The 20,862-nt window shown below is 43.1% G+C and overlaps 1 protein-coding gene across 1 annotated transcript; it reads left to right on the top strand.

The window, feature by feature from the left end:
• The first annotated feature begins 205 nt into the window (after positions 1-205).
• Positions 206-20,453, top strand: LOC142025832 (poly(A) polymerase gamma-like). The gene is made up of 22 exons (XM_075018511.1): positions 206-242; positions 744-975; positions 1,052-1,118; positions 1,791-1,872; positions 1,963-2,072; positions 3,307-3,360; positions 4,431-4,542; positions 5,231-5,320; positions 5,952-6,090; positions 6,247-6,319; positions 6,405-6,525; positions 6,843-6,927; positions 7,336-7,389; positions 9,789-9,908; positions 10,248-10,357; positions 12,680-12,801; positions 12,893-13,062; positions 13,975-14,081; positions 14,158-14,396; positions 15,282-15,353; positions 19,380-19,411; positions 19,634-20,453. Exons 1-22 carry the CDS (start codon positions 206-208, stop codon positions 20,451-20,453), a joined length of 3,048 nt encoding a protein of 1,015 aa, XP_074874612.1.
• Positions 20,454-20,862: the final 409 nt, after the last annotated feature.

Here is a 20,862-nt window from a genome sequence, read left to right on the forward strand (position 1 = left end):
GCCTAACTGGGCAGTGAGCTAGCTAAAGCAGATTTGAGCACCTTCTACAAACAGAGCTTAACTTGTGCTGCTCTGCATGCTGACGTACATCTCTTGGATTTAGATTAAACCAGATGTATGTAGAGCTAAGCATCTGAGCTATAAAAATGGAACGCTGTGTTAAGAGCACAAGGCTCTGCTAGCAACATTAGCTGCAGATTGGTTGATGTTTTCCTTCATCCTCTTCCATGGACAAAACCAAGGTAATGCTGAATTTACTGCAACAACTCTGTTTAACAGACCACTTTGTCCTTGCTCTGCAATCAACTATAATGTCCTTTCAGAATCAGTAGAAGCACAGCAAATACATTGAACTAAAAGAAGCCAGTGTTAAATTGTCTTGTTTAATGTGATCAGGAAGCTGATGGGAATAACCTTAACTCGAAAGTGCTGTGAAACTGAAATGTGTCCAAAACTTGTGCTGTACGTAGTGTCACCCTTCGTGGATTTCAAACCTTTTCATTTCCTGGCGATCAGTTCTAACTGTCTAGCGCAATGCAAATAAGCTGTCTTCAGATGGTAGCAACTTGGATCTTTTCTTATATCCACAAGTGTTTTTTAAAGAAGTAGTTGTGGCTTCTAAGTTAGGTCAAGTTATCTAAAAACCATAAGCAGGATCTTTTTTCCCTCATTTATGTTAATGCTGGGCAAAAGGGCAGAAGCTGATTTGGAAACCTGTAAGTGGAAGGGTGTTTTGCAGTAAGGTGGTGGTTGTTGTTTTGTTGGGTTTTGTTTTTTTCTTTTGTGGGGTCTTTGGTATTTTATTTTCTCCCCCAGTACTCCTAGGCTGCAGAACCAGCCTCCGAGGCACTATGGAATTACTTCTGCAATTAGCTTGGCTCCTCCTACGGATATAGATTCCATTCATACTCAGAAGCTGCTTGAAGCGATGAAAGCATTGGGGGTATTTGAAGAGGAGGAAGAACTGAATCACAGGTATAACAAGACTGTAAAATTTGTTAATGTCCTGGGGTTTTTTTTAGGGCAAACTTAACATGAGTTTTCTTTACAGGCTGGTCGTTCTTGGTAGACTGAATAACTTGGTCAAAGAATGGATTTCAGAACTCGGTGAGAGCAAGGTAAGGTTTTTTGATAGGTTCTTATCAAAACAGCTGAAGCCTTTTTGTTTCTTCCAAAGGCGATACTACTAGGATTTATGCTAAAGTTCAACATTTAACTTCCTTCTTAAGTATCAAGGAGATCTGTAGTAAGAGCCATTGAAATAATGTATAAAAGATACTTCAGATGAAGACCTTCAAGTCCTTGGGGCACTGAATAAATTTGTGAAGTGGCTCGATCAGTTGACTTGTAGCGGTTAACAAAGCTGAAACAAGACATTGTGGGGGGAGATAGACGGTAACTGGGCAGTAAACTTGCCCCAGACAGCCTACAGCACTCAATCTAGTTTGAAATTACTACTCTAGACTTGCCTTTGGAATGGCTCTTAGATGGTGTTAATGTATGCGGCTCTGCTGCAGGGAAGACTGATAATAGGTCTTAATTTGTTTAAATTGATGAAGCGACTGCTACATTACTCACCTTTTTTGTTGCTGCTGTTTGTGAGTCGCAAGCACTCCCTTCAGAAAAACAGTATCAGTCTATTAGACTAACAGCTCAGTATGGGAGGGAGAAGACATTGTTTATGGAGGCTGTTGTAGTCTTTCTAAGTAACTTATATGCTAGTTAAACTTGCATGTAGGTCAACGTGTATCTTTCTGTTCTCCAGAAAACTCTTTCTCTTCTACCCACAGAATCTTCCCCCTTCAGTAGTAGCAAATGTTGGTGGCAAAATATTTACGTTTGGTTCTTACAGGCTTGGAGTACACACTAAAGGTAAACTTTTGCTCTTTTGCTGTCTGGTCATAGTTGTAATGTTTGAAAGTGTCTTCCAAGAGTAACAGAAGAAATGGCATCTCTTTGCAGGTGCTGACATAGATGTGGCTTGTGTTGCTCCTAGACATGTAGAAAGATCGGATTTCTTTCAGTCGTTCTTTGAAAAACTACAACGTCAGGAGGAAATAAAAAAGCTGAGAGTAAGCAAGCTCTCTCCTTGATAGATTGTGCAACTCCGACAATAAGAATATTCCTGTTAAAGACTCCTATTGGTAGTGATTGTCTTACAAACCAAAATTAAAAAGGGACTTGTTTCTGAGTCCCTTGTAAAATACTGTCTACGCAGCAGGAAAGTGTTGGAAGTCAAGCTTTTGGTTCCCTTCCCCAATGACTGTACGTCCGATCAGAATCTCTGTGGTTCACTTCTCCCCTACCCATGGTTTGGGAATGAGTGGGCTATAGTATCAAAAAGCAAGGTTGTCCCTAGGAGCCTTGCTTTCATCTTAGCTGTAGCAAGGGGCTTGGCAAGAAGGTAACTGCGTGCAGGTAGAGGAAGGGGCAGCCTGAGAGCTGAGGAAGTTGAATGTGATGTGGAAAGGTTTCTGTCAGTACCTTTGCCATGGTGTTCCTCTGGGTGTACTTTAGGACCTCTAATTCATTCTCCTCTGGTCCTGTTCTTCTCTGGCTACTCAGCCTGAGACTTTGTAGAAGAGACGCACAGGCAGCTTTGCATAAAGTCAATAGGAGCTGTGCTGTGACTATACAAAACTGCCTTGTAAAATGACCCGCCGGTGCACATGTTGTGTACCTTGCGTATAGAACCGAACTCCTGAGAAGTGTTTCTCTCAGCCTGGTCTTCCTTGTGCAGACATTTTGAAAGACTTCATATGCATAGCTAATGAGCCTTTGTTTAGATGACCGAAGACAGACTCAGTGGGCTGTGGCACAGTTCTGACGAGTGGTCTACAAAATTGAAAACTGTCCCATAAGGTAGCTGACAGCATCTCAGGCATGGTAGAAAATAAAAATACAGGAGGCTAGTGCGTGCTGTCAAATGCGGACAGAATTTCCTCGATTTCTCTGGATGTTAACCAGTAGTAAGATAGCTACAGAAATCTCTTGCTTTTCTTCCTCACCACCAAGGTTAAGTACCTTACAACCTCTGATACTGATGGCTCATTGTGCACTGTTTGTTCATTACAATATGTGATCAGCCTCCGAATCTCTTGGCTAAATAACTTGTTAAAGCTAGTATTATACCATCTTAGTGCTTGCTGTACTGCTTGCAGCTTAGGAACAATTCTTTTGGTTTGGAAGCAGCTCAGTCTTTATACTGAGTAGTTAGCAGTGTAAATTCTGCATTTGATCGTAGTTCAGGAGAAACATTAAAGTAGCAAACCATGTTTTCTTACACAGTTATCCTCTCCTTTCCAGGCAGTTGAAGATGCGTATGTACCAGTTGTCAAGTTTGAGTTTGATGGCATTGAGGTAAGCATTTGTTTATTTTTTTTTAAGTGAATAAATTTTTTCTTGCTTTGGAATAGGATAACTTTTCCAGGGAGCTGTGACTGTGCTATTTTGGACCGCAACGTATCCCAGGAGAAGACATTGCAGTAGAACGGGAGCTTATAGGAAAAGAAGCCCCTAGGGAGCCTAGCAGGCATGGGAGCATCAGGGACATCTTTTTCTAGACCTGTGCTGTAGACCAGGGTAGCCTGCTTGAATAGCATTTATCCCTAGGATCGTGCAGAGTGGGAGCAGAGGCGGTGTCCTTGCTAAGTCTTCTTAGCTCTGCCAAGCTAGGTATCTACAGAGGGATGTGTACAGTGTAGTTCACTGTACGAATCATGTGAGCAGACTAAATGTTTTGCTGCAAATCCAAAATGAAGTGGTCGTGGGACAAACAATCTGGAAAATGGAAAGTGAAAGTACTCATTTGACTCCCGCCTAGGTTTGTCAGTTGCAGGAATCCAGCTATCTTGAATACATCCTAGGCAATGAATCAAGACCTGCCTGCTGTAGTACCTAAGCGAGTTACTGCTTGGTATCACTATCACAAAGAGATTTATTCAATGACCTTTTTGTGGCCTTTATCTGGTACAGACTTTCACAGGATAATCTTCTTGCCTCAGACTGTACTAAAATCCAGATACTTCAGAATCAAAAGGGCTTACTGCATAAAGGAAATGCTCTCTCCTTTGCTGAAGTATAGTTGAGGTGACTGAACTTAAGTCTTAATTCTGTGAATAATTTTAAGTTCCCTTTTAATTGGAACTCTAAGTCTAGAGTAATCTTTTCCAACTTAAAATGCCCTCTTCCTTTCCCTAGCTTAAAAAGAAAGGGGTGATGCAGTGAAGGCTTTGTAAATAAAATTGGGAACTTCTAGAAATTGCATTGAGTCTTCTGGGAAGTAAACCTCTTGGGAGATGTATCTATAGTCACATAATTCTAAATACAACTGTTAACCACTCTTTTTAGACTTGAGTAACTGTCCCCCACCAGTGTGCTGTTTGCAGACTGCGGGGCATTCTAACGGTTGGCACTTTTTTCCTCTTAAGATTGATCTCGTGTTTGCAAGACTGTCTGTGCCAACTGTTGCTGAGAATCTTGATCTCAGAGACAACTCGTGTCTCAGAAGCCTGGATATAAGATGTATACGGAGCTTAAATGGTAAGCATATTTGCACATCTTTAACAAGAAAATGTTACTAAAGTTGGTATGGAATGCACGTTACACACCCCAAGTTTCTGTACAGGGTGCAGAAACTGATCCCCTGTATACTTGAGGTCTGAGGAGGTGGCGAGCGGGCTTAAATTTAGCTGTTTCAAGTTGTGTGTTTAGATAGACCTGTGTTGCATGTTTCTTTGATTGGGGTGTGTGTGGTGTTCCAGTTTGCCACAGAAACTGCTTCAGATGAATAGGTAGAGCACTTGATAGAGAAGAATGTGTGGTAGTTGATTGAAAAAAAAAAAAGGATATTTAAAATACCTGAAGCCGAAGTTGCTCACTGTTTAACACTGACTGGTTTAATTGTTCCTGGCTGTCGAAAGAAACCTAGCTTTCGGAATCCTGTAGAAGGGCCTTATTGAAAAATGTTGGCTGTAGTCTAAAGTATGAAAAAGCTGTTGAGGGCACCAGTTACCTGAGGTGCTACTGAATGTGTAACCTCTAATTTGTTATGTTATGTGTCTGTAAGGTTATGTGTAACCTCTGATTTTTAAGGTAATACAAAGCAAGTAACGCAAACTTGTTTTCATAGACTTGCAGGCTAAACTGTAAGCTATTGATCCAGTATAGCACAGAACTGACTTGTACCTGTTACCAGGAAGTGCTGTACTTCAACTGTTTTTTCTTACAGGCTGCAGAGTTACTGATGAAATACTGCACCTAGTGCCAAATAAAGAGAACTTCCGGCTCACGCTCCGCGCAATTAAACTGTGGGCAAAACGTGAGTAATGTGATTGTTTGTGATCTTTAAACTTTTCAGAGGCACCTCGTGCTGAAAAAACAATAGCGTTAGAAGTCCTTCATCTTTGGATAGCTGTTTAAATAACAGGTTTTAGTTCAAAACCTGTGTTTTAGTTTAGATTCAAGGACTGTCCGTGAGGTAGATTCTGTGGTTTTTTTAATGGGGGTAGAGTGGGGAGATGAGGGGAGTGCCTACAAGACAAGGTGCTGCATTGCTTACCAGGAACCTGACTAGAAAGGATAAAAAAGCCCAGTGAGGTATAAAAGCTTGATAGATAAGGACTAAGAAAATACCGTTTGCGCATGTGACTAGAGCAAGTGCTAGAAGAATGGCAGAACCTTCTTCTTAAGGGAAGTTGGAGTGAAGCAGTAGCTGTAGCAGTGCAGGCAAATTTCAGAGTAGCAGTATTTTGGGAAGTGGTGTGGTACCGATTCTTTTTCTCATCGCTGTAAGGACCAACAGTTTTGGCCTCGTTGCACTGCAAAAATAACTGACTTGGAGGCCGAAGGGTGCTAGGTATTCTATAGATTGTGAAGGTGGTGCTGTCAATTTGAAGGACTATACTTGGGCATGGGAAGACTACAGGCTAACGACAATGTCTGCATTGTAGGACGTGGCATTTACTCCAACGTGCTGGGATTTCTTGGTGGGGTTTCCTGTGCTGTGCTAGTAGCGAGAACGTGTCAACTCTACCCAAACGCTTTGGCTTCTACTCTGGTGAACAAGTTCTTCTTGGTTTTTTCAGAATGGTAAGAGCTACTTATGACTATTTTGAGTTGCGTAAAGCAGTAACACTTTCTGAGCTGGTTCTTTATATAAGATTTAGACCAACACCGTTCAGTCCTACCCTGAATTACATGGCAGAGTTTTAAATGGGCAGTCAGTTCCTGGCTTTTCTTGTTTAGGGAGTGGCCAAGACCTGTATTGCTGAAACAACAGGAAGAGAGCAGTCTTAATTTACCAGTATGGGACCCTAGGGTATGTAGACATGGAATTTGGAAGCCTTTAAACTTTCTTCTAAGCTAAGCTGCTGGTGCCGAGCGCAATTGTTTTAACATCACAGGTGAACCCATCAGACCGATACCACGTAATGCCTATCATCACCCCAGCCTATCCGCAGCAGAACTCTACATACAACGTATCTACATCAACGCGAGCGGTAATGGTGGAGGAGTTCAGACATGGTAAAGCTCTTTCCATGCTTATTAACTGCTTAACAGGTGTAATTCTTGCAATACGAAACCACATTACCTGACTTGGTTATATTCCGTGCGGTGTTGTGCCCTTTTAGGCAGAAGAGTTCTCAGGGAAGTATACCTGTTGCAGGCAACAAGGGACCAGTTTTACAATGAACTGTTGTAGTAGGCGTGTATTGTGTCAAGGGAATTCCTGCTTTTTGATCTGTCGATTACTGTTCAAAACCTCTCTCTTATAAAGTTTCTGTCACGCTCTGCTAGTCTTAAAAACAAAATGGTAGTAAGGTTTTCAACCTTAATTGTAGGTCTTGCAGTTACGAATGAGATTCTCCAAGGAAAATCAGACTGGTCAAAGCTCTTTGAACCACTGGACTTCTTTCAGAAATACAAGTATGTATGAAGTCTGTTACCTGAACTTGAAATGATTGCCGTACTGGTTAGCATAGTGAGTTTTAGCTTGCAGTCGAAATACGAGATGGCATTGATATGTTTGTTCTTCAGAAGCTGGAGGTAGTCATAGGAATTTTGGTAAGGATAAGTATAGGGAAGATAGAAAAACTGTTTGTGTTTTGCCACTGACACTGTTTTTATTAAAAAAAAATCAGCTCTGATACTCAGAAGGCAGCAGAACGCAATTCTGAAGGATGTAATCAGTTTTTCTTCAGTTAATACTGTGCTGCCTGCAGGATATAATGTGTCTTGTCTGGAAGTCATTTTCTATACATTTAAGGCAGTTTTGGATTCATTTGAAGGAATATCAAGTCCTGAGCTAGGATGTTACTTTTTCTTTTCTTCTAGACATTATATTGTGCTGACCGCTAGTGCCTCTACTAAAGAGCATCACTTAGAGTGGTAAGTCTTGCTTTGAGTGTGGGTTCAATACATCATTGACGCTCAGTTCAGTGTTGCCCTTCATTTGGTTAATACAGTTCACAAAAATAAAGTACTCGACTGTGCAGCTAGGCATGGAATACAGTACGGAGTTAAGTAGACAGTTCCTCAGCAAAACTAAAAGCTTTCTTGTGAAGGGAAGTTAGCATAAGTTATCTTGCTGTTTAAGAAGTTAACCTAAAGACCTAAGTCATGATGAGAAGGAGCAAAGAGGGTTAGTGTGCGTATGCTCTGTGTCATCTCGAGAAGCAGATGCCAGGAGTCTAAGGAGACTACTTACCCAAGGCTACTTCAGTTAGGAAGATGTTCCTTGTTGCAGAGACTGAAGTAAATGGGGATTACTTGATGTCATCAGATGTGTAGTGGACACCGGAGAGCTTGATCTTTTACTGACTTATAGACCAGTGGTCTCCAAACTTTTGTGCACTCCTGTGAGCAAAACAAAAAAAAAATAGTAATTTTTGAACACATAGTTGCGGTCTAGATCTACTTCTTTACAAGTTACGTACACATTACTGAAGTTCTAAACTTTTCTTCCTGGACCCAGTGGATTGTCTTGTGCACCCCCTGGGGTACATCCCCCCCCGACACTTTGAGGACAACTGTTGTAGAGCCTTAGAAGACTTGGTTTCATAGCTTTTTTACTGGATGTAATATTTAATTTAGGACTAGATTGCACTCAATGCTAAGTTGCTCTGGTTATGTAGTCCGCCTGTTCCAGAGCCTACTTTTCTCCAGTGAAGCGAAACAAGGCTGTTTAATCGGGGTGAAACCTGACCGTCTGCACAGAGTACCTGAATGCTGATAAATAGTGTTTACTAAGTTTTAATCTAGTAGTGTGCTCAGGCATCTTGTGTTTAGTGCTGGAAATGATCATCTCAGCATGCTTGGTAGTGGATAGGTAAATTGCAGGAGTGCTGATCTACTTTGTGAAAGGTAATGTGAGAACCACTTCAACTGTGGTTAGAGAACATGACTGCTTCTGACATGGTATTTGTCACTGTCTCAAGGGAGACATGCCAATAATAACTTGTTGAACCTGTGTGAATGGGCTGACTAATTGTGAGTCTTGAAATAAGGGGAAACGGTGAGGAATTAAGGTACTGTAATGTGTGTGGTGTTCTTATTCTGAAGAAATGAGTGCTTTGCCTGCCTTGCTCAAGTAAGCAAGGAAAATCGCTGTGTGTACCAGACCCCTGTTCTGAGGACACCTTGGTTATACTTCAGGGTTTGGCTTGCGCTTTAAGGCAAATGATTTAATTCTTGCGCTACCTCTGAAAGACATCTTATTTCCTGTTTAAAGATAGCTCTAGTAGGTAATACCTCTTACCTGAACTTGTTAATTTGTTCACTTAAAAATCGTGTCAGCTACAGCTTGATGTCAGTCGCAGTTAGGTATACAACAAGGAGTTATGGGCAGAGGGCTTAGAGCCAAATAGTTTTTAATGTGAAATGTTTTAAGTGAAGAAGGCTTATTGTATCTCACAATAAAGATGAGGAAAGTCCTGGCTGCAGTAAAAGCTGACGTTTTTGCAGTGACAGAAATGGCAGCAAACGGGGCTTAGTTTTGCATCTGGGAAAATGAAAAGCAGAAGACAAACTTGCTTCCGTTTGCTATAAGAACAAGTTTAGTTCACCAACTCTTGAATGGATTTGGGAATAGATGGCACATCTCTGTTGTTCATCAACATACGATACTTGTGAAGAACGTAGAGAGTTCTGACTGCTTTCAAGGGTAGCAGTGTTTCAGGTAGAAGGGTAAAATGCCAGTACTTCATTTAAAAGAATAGCCTTTGTGGTCATGATACATTTCTTGGGTAAGTCTCTGATGAGACTGTGTTGACTGGATCGTTTGTTTAGTAAAGGAACTATATTTTTCAGTTTGGCTGGAAGAGGGTAAACTCTTTTCACAGGTCAATCTGCAGGAAGAATAGCATCTTTACTCAGGTGTAATGGAAGAGTTGTGCTTGAGCCTTTTCTAAAGGGTTGTTCTCCTTGATCTTTGGGGTAAAAAAGAAGTTTTGCTGCACTTCAAAATGCAGCCAGAGGTGCTGGGAATCTGCTTCTTGTTGATATTTTCATCATAGGTTATATGTTGAAGTGTTGTGTCTGACCTGTTAAGAGTACAAGTTGAACTTACTTACTGCCTCTGTCTTTGGAAACTTTGAAGCTCCAATGTGCCTGGAAACATCTCCAGCTCCAGTGTGTGTGATATAAATATCTAGTATCTGCTCAGCTGAATGAATCTTACTACTTACTGACTGGTTAGCATTTTTGTATTAGCATTGTATTATAAGAAAGCGTATAACTACTGTGCTGGATACAGTCAAAAATGAGTAAATGTCTCTTGTTCTTGTCAGGATTGGCCTTGTGGAATCTAAAATTCGTGTGCTGGTTGGAAACTTGGAGAGGAATGAATTTATATCTATTGCACATGTAAAGCCACAGTCTTTCCCTGGCAGCCGAGAACTTTGTAAACAGTGAGTTCCATTACTTTTCTGAACTGGAGTTTGGCCGATGTATTGTACCTTGTTTATATTCCTTCACCTCAGCTTACCTGTGAGAGATGCTCAGTTACGTACCTACTGTTTTGTAGGTACGAGGTCTGACGGGCAAGGTTCTGAGCATGTAGGATCTTTTTAAAGAAGGGAGAACTTGAGGGAGGAGTTCTTGGAGAACTTGAGAATGGGCTGACTCCCATCTTTAGCTGCTGCGTACAACTAAACTGTTTTGCTTAAGCCCTTCTTGAGAGTAGATACTAGCACCCAAATAACTGGCATCTGTGCATAAATGATAGATTTGTGACTCTGTCTTTTTAGGAGTGGATATGTGTCAATGTGGTTTCTTGGAATCGTGTTTAGGAAAGTGGAAAATGCAGCAAGTGTTAACGTTGATTTAACGTGCGTTACACAGTCATTCAAGGATACAGGTAAGCCTCTATTTTGCTCTAGTCTCGTAGGGTTTCATTTTTTTATTCTAGTGCAAGTTGCTTCGCAAAGTGAATTGTGCTTCCTTCTGGTATTAGCTATTTCTGTAGAGCGTGACACATAGAAGATTAGCCTTAGAAACATACTATTTTGACGCTTTGGCAATGTAAGTCCACCTTGAAACAAAAGTGTGTACTACAGTCCTATATACCATATCCCCTATGTGAAATAACAGTTCTGCAGATCATAGTAAACGATCAGAAAGGAACTGCGATTCCTGAAATGGACAGTCAGATGTGAAGCCAGGAGAGAGATGTCCCTTTACTGGGTGTAGCTACACTTGTCAAAAGCAGTTGTCAGTTGCTGAACTTTGGAAGTGGGAATTAACTGTATTGGGCTCTAAAATTAAGTTGTGAATGCCTGTTGACAGTATTGTTTCCAAAATAACAGTTTGTGTAGGATACCATCCCAGAACTTTGAAAGGCAGTGAGTGGTCACATCGTAACGACATGCAGTCTTGCACGTCAAGCTCCATGTTCATCTTACTTTATTCCTTTTGATAGATGCAGAAATAAAGTAATATCGCAAGCGTTGTTAGATAATGCTAGAATAAAGGGGTTTGGGGGTGAGCAGTCGTCTGAAAGTATAGGTCTTTTCCACAGTCTGTTTACTTCTTCCCAAGCTGACTGCTCTTGTGCCTTTCAGAAGCGCACGTGTGCTGTGAGGCTCATGCCTTGCTATCATAATGCCAAACTAAGGAAATCGGGTTACTCTTCTGAAGTGACAGGTGCGTTTGGACAAAAAGTTCTAAACAGTGGACTCCTTTAAACTCTTCATCAGTGCAAACAAACATTTCTCCATGGTACCAGCGTGAGCTGTGTGTTGTGTTGCTCAGACAACATGAGTAAATGCAGTAAAAGCGGACCTTCTTTTTAGCTCATGCTTTGGGATATGAGAAAAGCACAGAAAAAAGGCATCAAAACGCTTGTCTGAGTTTCAGGCCAGGTGGGGTGACTTCCTCGGACTTGCACTGTTACCCGAACTGATGCTTGTCTTGTACGTGACATCCAGTGGCACTGTGTTTGAATGTTGTGGCAAATGTAAATCATGTCAACAAGGTTTGTGTACTGCTGAGAGGCTAGAACTAATGTTGAATCCTGTATTTCTGTGCACAGACTTGATTAGCATAGCTGTGTGCTCTCAGTTTAGTGAAGCACAGCCTATCGTATGTTTCAGATACAGGGTTTGAACGCAGAGAGATTGACCAGAAAAGGTATTTCTTGAGAGGTGTGATATCCTTTGGCAAATGTGGGAGTGACCAGTAGTTACGTGCAAGAAAGCTTTTATCATGTGCCTTGACTTTGAGAGAATATTTTGAGAGGGCAAAGTTGATGGGCTCAAGAGTATAAGGCTCACAGTTTGGAAGGCTTTTGTTAAATGAACTTTATCTCACTTTTCCATAACAACATTATTGGATTTACTCTGAAGCAACTGTTCCTGCTGGTGTGAATGTTCACATTTGTGCTTTTATTTCACTTCTAGATCTCCTGCAGAAAGACTTGTTGTAAGCCTTTTTGTTTTGGTTGCATGTCCTTCCTTTGATTCCCACTCTGTATGCTAGTAAGCTGACTTTCCAGCTATGCTCACGACAGGCTTGTTAAACTTCTCTAAATGTGCCTTAATTCTGTAAAAACTGCTGTGCTAGTATAGCGTTTTTTAGTTGCATGAAAGGTTGCTTGCTGGCACGTAAGAAGAACTGGTTTAAATTGTAGTGGTTCTGATAAGTCAGATGTCCTTCAAATCCCGTCTGTCTTGGACAGGTAGAGTTTTAACACCTAAATTACTGAAAAGTTGTATGATGTTACAGAACTGTTAGGAAAAAACCGCACAATCGCCACTGTAAATATCAAATAAAAAAAATTAGTCTGAATCTTGAGTAAGGTGTCTGTTCTCTCATCAGCTGAGCACAATTGGGTTGATTCAGAAAGTCATCTAGATCTATCTTCAACCAGACAACTAAGGGTTAAGGAGTATGATCTCCTTCAGGTTAAAATCAGCTCAGAGGTGAGCTGCATGACTAGCAAACCACAGCTGTAACTGAGCACATAAATGCATGTTTGAACTTAAAATAGCTGTTACGTGTCTGGTCTGTACTGGATGTGAAATGGGCATCTGGGGTCACTTTCATCTTGAGACAACTTCTTGTTCTTTGTTTGGGCTGGGCAGACTTCAAGGCTTGCTGTTTCTAACGAAACCATGTGTAACTTTGACAAATACCCAATGCAAACATTCCCACTAAGCTACAACACTACATTTCCTGTTAGTTTACAGCCAGGCTAACTACCTCAATGTGCTAAAGGAAGGTATGAAGATCGAGGCAGCTCACGTGAAGAGAAAGCACCTCCACCATTTTTTGCCTGCAGAAACCTTACAGAAAAGAAAGAAGGTATAATAAAAATCGGGCTCTTCTGGCAATATTTTTTTTTTTGCTTTAATAATTACTTGAAGACTTCATTATTTTGATGGTGTTGTTTCAGCAAAGCATGCCAGGTACTAGTCAAAATGCTGGTGGGCTTCAGCGCAAAAGGACTTCTTCAGATGGAAGCTGTTTGGACAGTTCCAGAGACACGGGCTCCAGAACACCAGATAATTCCTCTTTGTTACATAAGATTTCTAAAGTGGACACCTCTACAGCCGAGAGAGAAAGGTTAGCACCGTAACCTTAAAGCTGTGAAGAAGCTGCTTTTTAACTGACTCGCGATGTGAATGAGGTCTAGGATTTCTTGTTTGAATCTGTGTTGTTCATAAGCATGTGGAGGGCTCTAATGGCTTCAGGAACAAAGCTGTCATCTCCTTTGGGCACATGGGGAGAGGCAGGTTAAAGAAATCCTTGAAAAAATGAATTTAATATCCATGAAGACATGTAGGAGGAAAGGAGAAGTGGATACCGGAGGAATTATTTGGTCTTGAATGTAGATCCCCTTGGGTTAGTGTGTAAGTTGAAGCCGGAGTGTTTTCTATGTAGGTAATTTTGTTCTTTCTAACAAAAAGTCTGGTTAATGCCAAGCAGTATGATGTTCTACTGAAGTGCTGATCTTGATCACAGCAACACTAGAGCTGCTGCTGCCTTGGTGCAGCAGTATGAGAACTCGGGCAGTAAAAGTGGGTGTCACTTCCTGGGAGGTCTGCTTGTTCATGAGCTACTTCAGCCCAGGAGGAATATGTAATCTTGAGAGTAATAGCCCAAGAGTACCAAATGTGTAATGCCTGCTGTGTTCAGACCGTTTGGTACTGTAGGAGTAGCATTAAAAATAAAATAAAATGGGATGCCTGTATGGGTAGAGCAGATACATTCATGAAAAGCAGTACAGAGTGCTGGACATACTAAGCTGGAAGACAGTACAAGTACATAGAGACTGACTAAAGAAAACGCTGAAGTTTAAATTTGCGGTCTGAAGTTCAGCAAAATGAAGATCTCGTGCTAGATGGCCTGTTGTTTGGTAGAGCTGTGACAATGAGCTAAGAAGACAGACATGTGTCTTGCATGGGCTTTCTGGAAAGGAAATGTATAGTATTTTACAAACGAGCATTTTATAACTCTAGCATCTGACTCTTACAGAAATGCTGTGTACCAGAAACCTAACGGTGCTAACAAGAGAGAGAAGCTACCTCGTGTAGCTGTGCCATCAGTCTCTAAGGGACTCTCCATTCCTGTTACTGATTCAAGTATGTATTGACGTAGTGGGTGGAATGCAGTCTTTAATTTCATGGCTGAACTCTAGAAGCGCGGTGTCTCTTACAGAAGCGGAGGCTACAGTTGCAATGAGAACATTGGGACCTCCAGTTGGTGGCACCATTCCAGGACGTAACACAGTTTCTCAACCAGGAGCACGTTTTGTCCAAGGACAGCATGAATTAAGTGGGACTCAAATTACAGATCCTAAGAACACTGCACCTAAACGACCTTATTCACTGACCACTGAGGGACCTCATTCACCTCCATCAGAAGAACGGCCCAAAACACTAGCAGACGGAGAAAAGGTAAGGAAGGGGGGCTAGGCCAGGGAGGGTTTGAAGTAGAATTAATTCTTGATGTACAATGAATGACATAACTGAGCAGAAATGCATATATGCATCCCCAGTGGATTCAAGAGTCTAAATTTAAGCATAATGCTAGTTTTACTAGGATGTAGGTGTGAGAAATTGTCTTGAACGTACTGTATAGCTATTAAACAATTTTTTTTCCCCAAGATCTGGCACTAGTGACTGGTTTTGGTCTGGTGGCAGGCTCTCTAAATACTACTGTACTTGTATATTACTGCACTGACCGATTGCTCAATGAACTGGAAGCAGTTTTTAATTCAGAAAAAAACCCCAAATCTCAAAAGGAAGAGGATATGAATCTTATAAATGTAGACGTATGAGCTAATCTTGTTCTGGCAGATGATTTTTGAATGCCTCTTGATAGTTTTGCTGCTTTAGAAGTCAGCAGCCTACTCAACAGGTTGTCCACTGCTGAAATGAGCGTGTGGAGTTGCTTGTTAAATCTTGTTTTTGTGGAAGCTTTTGATTAATGCTTGATTTGTTTTCCTGCTCTACATAACTCGCCTTAAACAGCTGTTTGTGTGGCTTGACCTCTGATTTGAGGCACAGAACAACTAGAAAAAACTCAATTTTGACACTTGTAAAGAATCAGCTTGCAGAACTGTTACCTACTAATGAATACTTCAGGTACAGATTTCAAGGTTTGGGTAGTACGACTTCTTGCGAGGCTTGAGATTCCTGTGTGGTAAGGGTAGTGTTGTCTAAATGTTGTTTTAAGAATGGCTGCTAATATGTTTAATGTGTTGACTGGAAGCTGTACTCAAATATGAAGGTAACTTCAGTATAGCAATTATTTTGAGTCTGTGTGTTCTGTTCTTCTAGTTAACTGGCCAGGATTCAGCATTCAACGGCGGTGGCAATCCAGAAGATGTCAGCAGCAGATCTACAGACAATGTAATTGGGAAGGGGTTTTACTCAGTAGCTAACTGAAAAGCTGAATGGACTCTTCTAGTGCCTAGACTACCTCACATCAATACTCTACACGTTTATTGATGTAAACAAAAATATGCTTTTTAGCTTAACTTTTTTCAGTCTTCATTTCCCAAATACATTCTTGTCAGAGTTATCCCTATTAGTCTTTTCAAAAGTCTTGACCGTCACTAGCTGAAACAGCTTTGGAAAAGGCCACAAAAACCAAGCTGCCCTGTGACTTGGATTCAGAATGTATGTCAACAGGTTAAGTAGTTACTGCAACCACGTTGTGGTTTCAAGTGTGTATGAACGTGCTTGTATTCATTTGTGCTTTCCTAGTGCATGTGCATCTATTGTTCTCCTCGTAAGCTATTTTCCCGTTTGGCACATACACTCCTGTGCAGCTATCACAATGGGGCTCAGCTTCCTCAGCTAGCAGCTGTCCCCTGCCTAACACGGCCACGTGCTACACAAGTATTGCCTCCCGTGGAGGCCCATAAATAATTGAAGTATTGAAGACAATGCAGCAGAGGATGCTACCAAGGTATGGAGATGATAGACGTGTCCCATGCCGTTGTATCTGATTTTTGTCTTGAGACTGCTCCAGCATGAGACTTGAGGGCTTTTTTGTTGTCGCTGGGTAGGAAAGCTAAACTCAGAACACACAGCTGAAGATGTACTTAAACATTGCAATAGCCAAGGCTGTTGTGACACTGCTACCCACCTGCAAGGTAGAGTCTTGAAAGGAATTGGCATGCAGAGAGTGTTTTCAGATAATCCCTGAAAGCTGTTCTGCGTGGTTACATGACAACTTGTAGTAGTCTGAAGTTCCAGTTCTGTAAACCGGTAACACTGCTTACCCAGTTAAGTGCAGGAGGGTTTTTTGAGGGGTGGGGAGAAATTCTGATCCTATGAAAGAAATGTTGTGCTATCTCTTTATTGTAATTTCTTTATAACTTGGTGTTTTTGTAAATGAAGTTGTATGTTTTTCCAGAGTATTTTCATATGTACTGTAAAATACTGTCTTCCAAAAATAATTTTTTCTTTTTTTTTTTTTTTAATGCACGTGGGATCTGCTTAAAAACCCCAAACAAGTAAACCAAATGTAAGGCGGGCAGGGCAGTGCCACAACAAGTATGTTCTACAAAATGATGATGTCATGGTAGAGTAAATTTGAGGAGACTAGGAACACTGCTTTCCTGCTTCTAGTATTTCCAGGTTTTGAATTCACACCCTCTGAATAGTGCAGCTTGCAAACTGCGTTGACAGCTGAAGTCCCAGTTTGCTGTGCGGACAACAGATACCCCTGACTTCTTTTAAAATTAGTTGCTTGGCTTAAAGAGCAATTCTGAGCTCTGATCATCTTAAGCATCCACCTCAAACCCTAGTGACAAGACCGAAGGGGCATGTAGCTATCTTGCACGGTCTTCATTCTCCAGCATTCCCCCTACTGCTGGTGTTCCAAACTTGTGGAGGAAGCATGACCATGACCGTATACTTACCTTTTTTCCTTATTACCTCTGGTTTCCAGCTTGCTTCAAGTGCAATTCATCTCTTAGAAAATGTGCCTTAGTGGGTTTGAGAGGTCTTATTCCTCCTTCTCCCCTCGAAAAAAACCAAAACTTAAGAGTGCAAGGCTTAGGTTTACTCACAGGTTGAAATGAAGAAAGAGAACCCATGCTACTTAAGTGGCTTTTAGCAGAGCTACACCTTGAGTTTATAAAATGGTTACCTTGGTTTTGTGACCTGTGTTAAAACCATGGTCTTTCAATACTGTCAAGTCTGTGTACTAGTTACAGTAGGTATACAACGTCAGCACCTGTGTAAATAAAACTCCATCCTGAATTTGAGGGAATTAAAGCTGGAGTAGGTGATAAGATAAACAGCAAAGCAACTATGAAAAGTGTTTTGTAATGGTCTACAAGCCTGTAATATTACCATGCTTTTAAACAAATTCTTCCACTTGAATATTCCAAGACTGTTAAAGGCCGTTGTGCCCTTAACCTCTAGTCAGCACATGCATTTCTGCAACTGGTCTCAAACTAACCTAGCTAATTGATATCAAAGTATATGCCTTTACATGGATTTTTTTTTTTAACTCTTGCTTTGCAGAATTATCTTCTAATTGTGCTTTGTTGTTGTTGTTGTTGTTTTTATCCCCCCTCACTCTTAGGCTGTTAAGAAGAAGTTTAGGAAGAAGTCAGGTTACTAGTTTCCTGGACTTGATCCAGCATAGGTCAGATGACACGCTTTAATCTACCCTGACTCAACGCTTGGCCCCGTGCAGAGTGATGTTGCTGTTCTGGAGTTTCCCTGGCTAGTGCAGAGGTTGGATGCTGCCCCAGCACTATGCAGATTAGATTACAGCTGTTTTAAATAAAGTTCACACTGCACCAATTCAACTGAAATGTTTTCCTTTGTTTATGGAGCAAGTCTTCTGTCAAAGTGATTGAAAGGCAAGTTCCTCGTGCATAAAGACTCCTCTCCCTACAATGCACAGAAGGAAACAACCCAAGCTAGAGACAATATTGCCAAGCGTGGTTCCTGTCCTTTAGGGTGAATCCTTCCAGCAGGCTTTTATATGCTCTGGGAAACATAGGCGGTTATAACTTTGCAGCTGCTGTTGACTCTAGCAGTCCTGTCTGAATCTGGTCCAGCGTAGGTCAGCAAGAGTCAGTGCTAGAAGAAGCACTTCTTAGCTGTTACCAATTGCATCATCACATCACTTCCTGGCATAGTGTCTTATCACTGATCATCTGGGGACAGAGGTTTTTAGTCATTTGCCAGATGGAGCTGGTAGTAGGGCAAGTTCTTTCTGGAATACCTGAAGGAGAGAAAAGCTGTATGTGGCCTTCTTCCTCATTTTTGTTTTTACTGAAAAGCAAAGCAATCAGTGCTAGCTTTGCAAGATCCTCAGGGTTATCGACAAACCCCAAGTAAGTAAATGCCTAAGCTAAAACAAAACCCAGTAACAAACGCATTGTTTTCTCTTGCTTCTACCACAATACATCCCCCTAAGACCCTAAACCCAATACTGAATGTATTTAATTGTGATCGTGCTGAACACAAGATGACCAGAGCCAGAAAATATCTTGGACTTGAAGGTGAGGGAGGCTCCTTGATACCAGACTTCCTGCAAACTTTGCTGTTTTCTGTCTGCTTTCTTAGCTGGGTGCTCTGTGTGTGTGGCTTGGAGGTCCAGCTGGAGGGGGTGAGGGATGCATGATCAATCTCCTTAAAGAGGAGCAGCTCTGCATTGAAATGGTGTACGGTTAGTAACTTTGAGCAAGACGTTCCATTGCAGGAATTCTCATCTCCTGTGGTTTTACTTGTTAGGTCTAAGCAAAGAAGTGGTTCGTGTGAAGGCGCCTCCACTTCTGCTGTTGCAATGGATGTCCCTGTAGAAACTAGAGAGAGCAAGTGATAGAGGGGTTGGGGGGACCAGCCACAGCCCCCTGCTTCCTGGCCGGCTCTGCTGTTGCTCTGCCTTTCGTCGAGTGCTGCGGGGCCAGGTTGGACTAAGCAGAGTCCAGTGGGGTGTTTTCCGAGAAGGAGGCGAGGGGTGGGCTGTTGAGCACTGCCTGCTGCCTCCTAGCATGCTGGTCAGCATGGACTCCCTCCCCTTCCCTGCGCCTGAGGGTTTCTTCAGCCACCATCTACCCCTGGGGTGCCCAGCTCCGAGCGTGGCCCGCGGGCTCGGGGCTCCAGGCTGCTGGACCTTGTGTAGTTTCTGGGGGGGCTCTTGGCAAAACGGTAGCCTGGGGGCTGATGCTTACCTTGTTGCAGAAGATGCAGCCTGTTGAGCTCTCGGCTGTCTGACCTTCAGGAAAGGGCTAGAAATCAAGAAAATCAGACTGGGACTGCTTGTCCTTGGGCAGTTCCTCTTTGCTGGGAAGACCCTGTCTGAATGACCTGCTGTCTTCACCCAACCTTGTTTCTTACTCACACCTCATCTCTCCTCGGTTCGGCTGACCTCAGACTCTTGCCCGTCTTCCTTTCTCACCCCAGTCCGTCTTTGCTTCCTCTGCATTTGAACCGGTGTAGGTAATTAGGGCCTGGCGGTCGGAAGATCTCGCGTTGTATGGAAAGTTAGAGCCCCTCTCCTAATGACCAATAGTGTTTAATTTACGATGTAAGCAGACGGAAGTGGCGTCGTAAACCAAAGGTATATAACACTGTGTCGACCACTAATAAACGCCATTTGCTGTCCACCACATTGGTGTCCGCAAGCTGATGGACGGGGGTCGCCGTTCCTGAACCAGGTCGCCACGCCTGCACCCCAGGCGACAAGTGGTGCCGAAACCCGGGAAGATCGCCTGGACGGGTGAACGGTCAGACGGGCTGCTGGACCAGCTCGACGGGAAGAGGTCGAGGGGGGACGCTCCCGGACCAGGACCAACAAGGAGGATGGAAGCCCTTGTGAAGGTCGTATCCCAATTGTGTAAACAGTGGAGGATTGAGTGTAGGCCCAAAGATTTTATCCTTGCGATTGCGAGGCTTTTGCAGTTTGGAGCCATTGATCAGCCGGTAGATATACTCCACCCTGAGGTGTGGGATAAGTGCACTAAAGTGTTAGCCGAGGAGACGAAGTCCTCGGGCAGCGGAAAAAACCTTAAAGCGTGGGGAAAAGTTGAACAGGCTTTACAAAAAGCCATACAAGAGCAGGAAACCTGGAGGGCTGCAAGAGACTGCCTGCTGGTCACCCCGAAATTGGGAGTCGGGGCAGCCACACAGACTCTGTGCCCCCCAGGTGACGGCAATTCTGCCGAGTTGGAACACCCACGGGAGGGCGGCGTGTCCCTAAAATCCCCAAGCCCCGGTCCGCTCGCGGAGGCAAAAGATCAAGCAAAATCTTTCTGGGGAGGGTTAGCCGAGGAAGCTAGGACCGCCGCGGAGAGATCACAGTCAGAAAATATCCGGGCTAAACCACCGCCCTATGCGCCCCAAGATGGCGCCGAGCCCCTAGGGGAAAGGCGGGGCGAGAATGCCCCCCCGCGAGAACAAAGACAAAGCACTAGAACTAACAAGCGCACACAAAAGAGAAGGGGAGGGGAACGAGAAGGAGGCAGGCGATGGGAGTGACCGACACAGAAGGGGGAGTGCAGGTGAGGGGCGCAGAGCCAATCGTAGCGGCCATTTGAAAAAACGGCCGACCACCCCCCCGAACAGAAGGCGGGGCGAGCCTAGAGGGAAGGAACGGCCCACCCACAGGGGGCGGGGCCGGAGCCCAACAGAAAGGTACTGGAGCCCGGAAGTGACCAGTCAGTCGAGTTCCGACTCCGGTCGCTCGCAGCCGATCCAACTTCAGAGGATGAAACACCTCCCCGCTGGGGAAATCAGGTGCCCTTGCCGGGAGAGCGAACTGAGCCTCCTGAATCTTTGCCTGAGCCTATGCCTGCCGAGCCGTCACCTGCACCCCCTCCGGCGCTTCCTCCTCCCTTTCTTTTCCGCCCCCCTCCTCCGCCGCCTTGCAGCGGCCCGTGTCAGCCGG

The sequence above is a fragment of the Buteo buteo genome, chromosome 30 (assembly GCF_964188355.1).
Source record: "Buteo buteo chromosome 30, bButBut1.hap1.1, whole genome shotgun sequence".
Taxonomy (NCBI): domain Eukaryota; kingdom Metazoa; phylum Chordata; class Aves; order Accipitriformes; family Accipitridae; genus Buteo; species Buteo buteo.